At 30.6% G+C, this 8,802-nt stretch overlaps 2 protein-coding genes across 2 annotated transcripts; one reads left to right on the top strand and one right to left on the bottom strand.

Annotated features, from left to right (window-relative positions):
- Positions 1 to 908: 908 nt before the first annotated feature.
- Positions 909 to 2,266, top strand: LOC145751094 (uncharacterized). Its single transcript, XM_082567176.1, has 2 exons — positions 909 to 1,220; positions 1,447 to 2,266. Exons 1-2 carry the CDS (start codon positions 1,013 to 1,015, stop codon positions 2,142 to 2,144), a joined length of 906 nt encoding a protein of 301 aa, XP_082423302.1. The 5' UTR covers positions 909 to 1,012; the 3' UTR covers positions 2,145 to 2,266.
- A 1,591-nt stretch (positions 2,267 to 3,857) lies between these two features.
- On the bottom strand, positions 3,858 to 8,464 carry LOC145750466 (uncharacterized). Its single transcript, XM_082566506.1, has 9 exons — positions 8,237 to 8,464; positions 6,288 to 6,403; positions 6,067 to 6,174; positions 5,692 to 5,852; positions 5,298 to 5,444; positions 4,625 to 4,789; positions 4,455 to 4,552; positions 4,268 to 4,354; positions 3,858 to 4,188 (listed from the first exon to the last, which is right to left on the bottom strand). The coding sequence occupies exons 1-9, from the start codon at positions 8,396 to 8,398 to the stop codon at positions 3,985 to 3,987; spliced, it is 1,248 nt and encodes a 415-aa protein (XP_082422632.1). The 5' UTR covers positions 8,399 to 8,464; the 3' UTR covers positions 3,858 to 3,984.
- Positions 8,465 to 8,802: the final 338 nt, after the last annotated feature.

The following is an 8,802-nucleotide window of genomic DNA, read 5'->3' on the forward strand; positions in this document are numbered from 1 at the left end:
TTATCTGAACATGACGTCATGTCACAACGTAAATAAAAATAGAGTAGTAACTTTTCATAAACTTCAAGTAGTAACTTTTTTTTCATAATATATGCTTGATGTAAAATAGACGACCTTACAGCATAAATACAGAATAACATTTGTTGCCGCAACTCTTTTAAAAGTTGAATTTGGCATTTTGAAATATTATTATTCATATTACCTAATAAATAGGTTGCCGAGTGTTTTTTGAATCATCAGGAATTCGTAGCGTTTGAAGCGCCTTTCCCAAAAGCGCAGCACGGAAATAGTGGGGTTTAAACCCAAGTGATAAACAAAATGCCCAAAATCTTACACAAAGCATCCCTACCAAACTTATTCTAAAAACGCGTTTTTGGCATTACATAGGTATTAATAAAAGCTTTAAGGTTATGCTAAAACATGAGCTAATTACCTACTCAAAGTAGCTGGTAGTTTCGAAAACCAGAAAGTATAATTGTAAAAAATAACTTAAAAAATAATCTTACTTATTAATAAGGTTTATAATCAGAAAAAAGTTCTTTAGAATTTAAAAATTCTAAAATATTATTTTTAAAATATAAAAGATATAAAAGATAATCCAATAAATGTAAAATTGGTTTCGATGGTACTATGTTAATTAATAAACCATAGGTTAATTTAAACAAACAGTTTTGATTTGTTAAAGTCTTTCAGCCGTGAATGTACAGAAATGAAATATTACGGTCGATTTAAACAACTTAAGTATAAAGAAATACAAATAAAGACCGTTATTGTTTGATTTGAAAAGCGAGCCCTATTCATAAGTGGCGAAATACGTAAAAGTAAACTTTAAAAACCGGATATTTTAATGTAGACCTAAAGATTTCAATTTATAAGTTAACCAAATTTTAAATTTATCTTTAGTTTACTAAAACATTAATTGAAAGCAACATTTAAGGATGCAAGAGTAGCAAGGTTGGAGGTTAAAAAAAAATAACAAAAAAGTATGATTGAATAAAATTGTCGAACCAAAATGGCTATAAAGTTCTTTATATTGATATTGCAATTTATCATTCTAATTAAAATCGAAGAAGGACAAAGTCAAGAATCATGTCACTTTGGATTTGGACCAAAGCTGTCGCTAGTTTTTAGTTCGAACAGAGAAACTCCCGGTTTAAAACTACTGAAAATTTTACATGTTAATTTTGTTGGGGAATGTAAACAGGAATGTTGTGATAATGGTAAGCTACATTTTTTTAAAATTTTATTTTGCTTATAAACTTAAACGTGAACCTTACAAATCGTTAAGCTCTGTTAAATATGTTTTATTTGAACAACATAAAAACAACAGTAAATACTTCAAAAATAAAGATTGATTTTAGAAGTACAATTATAAGATAAAAATGCTTAAAAAAACTTTGTTTTATTGTACTGGTTAAATAAACTCAACCATTCTGCTTTGTTTAGAATTATGCAACGTGGCCATATTTCATCACGTATTTGGTGGCTCAAACCTTGAATACGTGAACTGTTTTCTTGTACGTTGCGATAATGAGATCGGTTGTTATGCTGAAACCAAGGAAAACTATTACGTTTACCAACGAGGGGCTAATCTTATACCAGTTTCTACAACGAAGCCCCTAACAACCACAACAACGACCACAACCAAGGCAATAATCCCTACCGCTCTGAACATACCCGAAAATGTATTGACAACTAGCAAGATATCCACCGCTGATGCACAAAACATCACAGTGCCTACTACTACTACTATAACTACTTTATTGACTACAAATAGTAATTTAGACATAACATCACTTTTTAAAACAACAACTACCACGCTGGAAATAACAGAGGTCGTAAAACCGGGCGAAGAAATGACGTCACCAACAGAGTCCGGGTTTATTTCTGAACAATTTTTCACAACCAATACATTCAATTCGACGTTCCCAAATTACCAGAACGAAACTTTAAAAGATAAACAAAACGTTCTCGCATTTCGCCATTCATATGGCATGCTCATATCGATCGTAATATTCGGGTTTCTAATGGTTATTGCGACTGCTTATATTTGGTTAAAGAATTGTAGAGAGGTAACTTATAAGAAGTATCACGAGGTCACTTTTCTACTATACGACGATGAACTAATACATCAAAATGCGTAGATTATTATATTGCATTCTACGATTAAATTTAATAAGAATATTTGTACATAAACATATTAGATAACTTATTATTGTAAAACACTGTTAGGTTAAGTAATATACACCACTTAAAAATTACAAAATTTTGGCGCAGAAAAAATGTCGTTTTATAAATTTGCATAACAAGGTTATAATTGCATTATGCATAAAAATAATTTTACTTAACGTTTATATATATAAAACGTTTATAAAAGAAATATAAAACGTTTATAAAAGAAATATAACACTACAAAATAATTACACAATTAAAAATCTTTAGGTTAAACCACCTTAGTTATAAACCATATTTTTGCTTGGGTAACTCACAATAAAGCTTTTGGTGGTAATTTAGCATGTAGGAAGTTTTTAATCCTCTCCACTCCACAACAATATAAGTTTGCTTTTACAACATCTAACCCATGGGGAAATTGTGCCACCAAGTGGTCAACTTCAACCTGTTGTGCCAATGGTAGGGAGCGATAGAGATCAGTGACATGTTGCCACATCCAAATGTTAAAAGTAAATATCTAGAATAAATAAATATTTGTCTTTATAGTTTTCTGATAGTATGGATTTTAAATAAAATAACATACCCCCTTTCTGCAACAACATCACCAATTTTGTATATATGTGTTCCTATTTTTCTTGGTAGCTTTGTATTTTCTGGCGTAACATGGTCATGTACATAGTTTTTTTTTTATAAAGAAAAGGGTTAAAAAATATTCAACCTACAAAAACTCAACCAAAATAAAAAGGCTAGGTTTTATGAAATATTTACCTTTATATATTTTGTGAGATGCTCTTTTGTACTTAACAAAATTGGGCCAAACTCAGTAAAAAATCTTTTCAAGATTTCAAGTAATGAAGCAACAATTCTTTGTTTAGGTGATTCAGGTAAAGTACTTGGTTCAGATGCCTGCAATTGTTAAGGATTTAAAATTATATTTTAAAATTTCAAAAAAATCCTTTAGGTTTAGTTTTTAACAACTTAAACTAACCTTTTTTCTAAGTGATTTATTATATCAGTTGAATCCTGAATAACTTGATTATCAGGTGTAACTAAAACTGGAACAACTTTCCAACCAACTCTTGGCTTTATGAAATTTAAAGATATCTAAACACAAAAAGTAACAACAGTTTATGATAATAAGCAAAATCAAATGTAGATGTATGAAAAAAACTCATAGAGCAAAAAAAACATATTTTAACTGTTATTTATTATTAAAGTTTAAAAGTAACAGTTACCTTAGCTGTTGCATCTACAGATTCAAATTTAATATTCTTATATCGAAGATAAAATTGAACTTTAGCTGAAAAAGGTGAAACCTCAGCACCAATAAGTTGATACATTTTTTAAATATATTTTGAAACTGATTTTGTTCTAGCTTTCAAGCTGAAGTTTAAACTTTAGCACACAGAAATAAAAGTTATGACACACTGTGTACATATTAAACATAAAACTGATATTGACATAGTAACCTACATCATTGCTGTTATTTTAATCAAGAAAAAAAAAATACAATTTTAAATGACATAAGTTTAAAGCTCGGGTTTATAAATAGACATTAAAACCTAGATACAAATATTTGATGTTAAATTATAATTTTACAAAAGTATTTACAACAATATATATTATAGTTAGTACACTCTTTTTCAAAATCAAACAGAACCAAAGTAGTGTGATTTTTCGCTGATAACACAATTCTTATTAACAAACTATAAAACACAATAAATATATCCTCAATCAATAAAATAAACAATAAATAAGATTTTAAAATAAATGGAATTGATTTTTAGTGTCAATTTTTTGTTTATAGTTTCATTACAATGAAGCTTTTGGTGGTAATTTAGCATGTAGGAAGTTTTTAATCCTCTCCACTCTACAACAATCCAAGTTTGTTTTTACAACATCTAACCCATGGGGAAATTTTGCCACAAAGTGATCAACTTCAACCTGTTGTGCCAATGATAGGGAGCGATAGAGATCAGTGACATTTTGCCACATCCAAATGTTAAATGGTATAATCTTAAATATTGAAAAAAAATATTTTTTCTAAACACTAAGTGTATAAAATATTAAATTTTTAAAGAGTTGTATATTTTACATGTCTTTCTTCAGCAACATCACCTATCCTGTATTTATGTATTCCTATTGTCCTTGGAAGTTTGGTGTTTTCACTTGTAACATTCTCCTATTACAAAGTTCTTATTTTAAGTTAAAATGAAACAACCTGCTAAATTATTTACACATATTTTATACTTTTTTTAAATCTTGAAAAGTAAAATATTTACCTTTATATATTTTGTTAGATGTTCTTTTGTGCTTAACAAAATTGGACCAAACTCAGTAAAAAATCTTTTCAAGATTGGCAAAAGAGTTTTAGGTATTTCTGTCAAGGTAAAAAGTATATTCATTTTTAAAAACTGTAAATCAGTGCTGTTTATTATGTTATTTAAAATACCATCATTCTGAGCAAAATCTCTTTCATTTTCCGATAAAACCTCTGTAACAATCCTCCCATCTTTATCAACGTTGTGTAAGTGAAATTTGTTAGCGTGAGGTAGACAGCCGTTCAAGTTTTCTGTCCAGGCTGCAACTAGTGGAGCCTGTGTTCTCATTATATAACCTGTTAGAAATATATGGATGAACATTTAAAAACAAGCTGCATTAATGTAATTCGAACTTGATAGAATTTACAATTGCCATTTGAAATATCAATACAAAAAAACAAAACAATATTAAAAAAATTCAGTATGATTAATAGAAAAATTTAATATAAATATAAAAAATAAGTCCAGTTTTTCAAAAACACACAGGATCACAGGCTATACATGATAACCCATTTACCACACAGGAAAATAAATAAAACAAGAAAATTGCGTAAACTGTTTTTTTGTATTAAGTTGAACTAAAGGCATTTTCCAGCAGAAGGATAGGACTTGGGTTATTAAAAAAATGTTTTATTGTCAAAATTTTTTTTTATCAAATGACAGTATCCCCAGACAGTCTTCGCGTCCTGTGTGGTCCGGTTTGGTCCTGTGCGTTAATTAGTAGTACCCTAATACTTATTTAAATAGATTTACATATTATTTAAGATGAGTTATGTAAAAATGTTAGGTAGAAATCCTACCAACCTGGAACAGGATCTCTAAGTAAATGAGCATAAAACATTCCAGCTACAGCAAAGTCTCCAATACAAGGTTTTCCACCAAGAAAATAAGGGTGTTTGTCAAAGTGAGCAGTCATGTCATCCAACATCGCTTTCCAACTTTTTTCTATCTCTGTAAGTGGAAATACAAAATGTAATAGCTAATATTAAATATAAAAAGATTTTGTAATAGCTGATATTGAATAGTGATATTAAATATAAAAAAAATTGTAATAGCTATTATTGTATAGTGATATTGAATAGCCTATAAAAAATCACATAAAAAATCTAAAAATAAATTTTGGTTAAATTGCATAGCAAATTATATTTAAATTTCATTTTAAAAAATGCATAAAGCAAACTTTAAAAAAAATTCTAACCTGGTCCTGTGACTGACGTGATTCCAATGGTAGGTAGCATTCCTTTAAATTTCTTGTAAATATTTTCAGCAATTGCACTTCTTTCTGCAGTTGGTAGTCCGGGAAACCCAACTCTCCCAAATTCTTCACTTAAATATTTTGAATTTTCTGGAAAATTCCAACTAAACACAATGCAGAAGTATTAATACAAATCCACGGCTTTAAAAAAAAACAGTTTATATAAGTGAAGTTAAGGGTAACAAACTAACAGTATATACAAGCCATTTCCAGTAACTTAACTCTAAAATTTATTTTTTATAGACCCATACAATACAAGTCTATGAACTTGAGTATTTAAAAAGTGAAAAAAATTTAGCAAAAGTATATTAATATTACCGATAATGCATAGATGGTTGGGGAAGCCATTCATCAGAAAAAAGTTCAAGTAATGAAGCAACAATTTTTTGTTTAGGTGATTCTGGTAAAATATTTGGTTCAGGATGTCTAATACAAAAATAGTTTTTAATTTTAAACAACAACAAAAAATACATTTATTTAAAATTAAAAAATTAAAAAAATTAAACTTATAGGCTATACTTTAGTATTTAAAATTTTACCTTTTTTCCAAGTAGGAGATAATTTCAGTTGAATCCTGAATAACTTGATTATCAGGTGTAACTAAAACAGGAATAACTGACCATCCCACTCTTGGTTTAACAAATCCAACATAAATCTGACCAAAAAATGAACCAAAATTACCCCTTTTATAAAAGTAACTATGCTATTAAATTAATGTATTGTAAATTTTTGATTATTGTATTGTAAAGGCTTAAAAATGAATCATATTATAAACACGCCTTTACAAAACATGTTTTTAACAAAATACTGCTACAACCCAGTAAAAATTAACTGTCATGCCAGTGGAGAAGGGGTTATAACTATTTTTTGGCGGTTGTCGGGTTGTCGGGTCTAGGTTGTCGGGTCTAGGTTGTCGGGTTGTCAGGTCTAGGTTGTCGGGTCGTCAGGTCTAGGTTGTCGGGTTGTCAGGTCTAAGTTGTCGGGTTGTCAGGTCTAGGTTGTCGGGTTGTCATACCCAGGTTGTCAGGTCTGGGTTGCTGAGTTGTTAGACCAAGGTAGTCAAGTTTAGGTAATATGTTATATGGTGCATGCATGAATTATATAAATATTTGGTTAGGTTGTTAGCTATCTAGGTTGTTTGATTTTGGTCAGTAGGTTGTTGAGTGGTTTAACACTCTACTATCAGATTTTATGCAGAAATGCATCTATCAATTATTAATGCTATTGAAAAAAGGTCTCATTACAAAAAAACTTGTATAATTTTTGAGTTATTTGTAGGCAAAATTGTTTACTATTATAAAATATAAAATGTTTGCTTTATAACCAAATATCAAACAAAAAGACGTTAAACATTACAACAACCCATAAGCAGACAATTTAACCCATGGACAACTCAATAGATCGAATGAAATCAAACGGATATAAAATTAAACAAAAATTTTGCATGAATTAAACCCTAACCCCAACCCTCACCCATTCAGATAACCCATTAACACACAAGTTATGTGTTTACATGGTCAGTTATCCATGGGTTGAAATGTCTACGGGTTGAGGCCTTCGTTGAGTTGTCTGGTGTTGAGTTGCCAATGGGGTAAATTGACTAGCCACTTATATTTGTATTGATTGTTGTATATTGTCATCAAATAAACTCATAAATGGCTCTTTAATTTTTTTAAAATATATATTTATACACATTAACCATATATCTACCCTTAAAGGATTATATAAAATAAAACAAAGAAGAATAAAATTCCACCCAAAAAATATGAATTATAAAAATATGTATTTATTTTTAACTCAATATACATCCCGACAACCTAGACCTCTGACAACCCGACAAGGACAACCTAGACCTAACAACCCGACAACCCGACAACCTATACCTGACAACCGACAGCGTGGTGTAGTGGTCAGGACACTCTCCTACCATACACAAGATGCAGGGTTTAATTCCCAGTGATCTCATGCTGTAGCCCTTGAGTAAGGCGGTGTGAACTCCTGCTTAAAATTGTAAACTCCTGCTGAGCCGGCACTTATGCAGCAGTGAATTACTGGGCAATTATAATCTATAATATCCCAAACTGGAATAGGCAACTCGAGACTAGGTTGGGGTAACCGATGTTACTCTATGTTTAAGTCGCGCATTCGACCTTCCCACGGCGAGGATGAAGTTACATACAAAAAAAAACTAGACCCGACAACCTAGACCCAACAACCTAGACCTGACAACCTAGACCTGACAACCCGACAACCTAGACCTGACAACCTGACAACCCGACAACCTAGACCTGACAACCCGACAACCTAGACCCGACAACCTAGACCTGACAACCTGACAACCTAGACCCGACAACCGCCAAAAAATAGTTATAACCCCTGTAGTGCCAGTGAACAGTCTGACAGTGGTAAATTCTTGTTGCTATATGACAATGAAATTCATTCAATTAGCTAACACCAACAATTTAAAATTATTAAAAACACATATTACCTCTGCTGATGCTTGAACAGGTTCAAAAGGGATATTTTTATGTCGAAGATAAAATCGAACTTTTGCCGTGTACGGCGATAATTCTCCTCCTATTAACTTATACATCGTTGAGGCTGAGCTACTATATTTTCTTGCAATTGTAACAATGCTTTGTAGCCGCATCTTAGCGAGATAGTTTAATGTTTGCGGATTATTTATTAACTAGGTAAACACAAAATATTCGATTTATTTACAGAGCTAAACTCCCACGTGGAATAATAAGAAAACAAACAAAATCACGTGATAAAGTCACAACCATAACAAAGCGTCTGAACATATTATTTTTTATCCCCAATGTAGGTTGAGAAATGTATTTCTTATATTTATGTACAGACTTTACTTAAACGCTATGTTGTTGAACTAAAATTAGCTTTAATTTAACAACGCACCAAAAAAGGAGATAATATTAAATAAACGCAACGGAGTTGATTAGGTATAAGGTTTGCATGACTACCTTCGTTCGTCCCAACTGATTTTATATTAAAACATCCCTAACCTAAGTATTACGTTAGCAAAACAACTGTTAA

This window comes from Corella eumyota, chromosome 4 (assembly GCF_963082875.1).
Source record: "Corella eumyota chromosome 4, kaCorEumy4.1, whole genome shotgun sequence".
NCBI classification, from domain to species: domain Eukaryota; kingdom Metazoa; phylum Chordata; class Ascidiacea; order Phlebobranchia; family Corellidae; genus Corella; species Corella eumyota.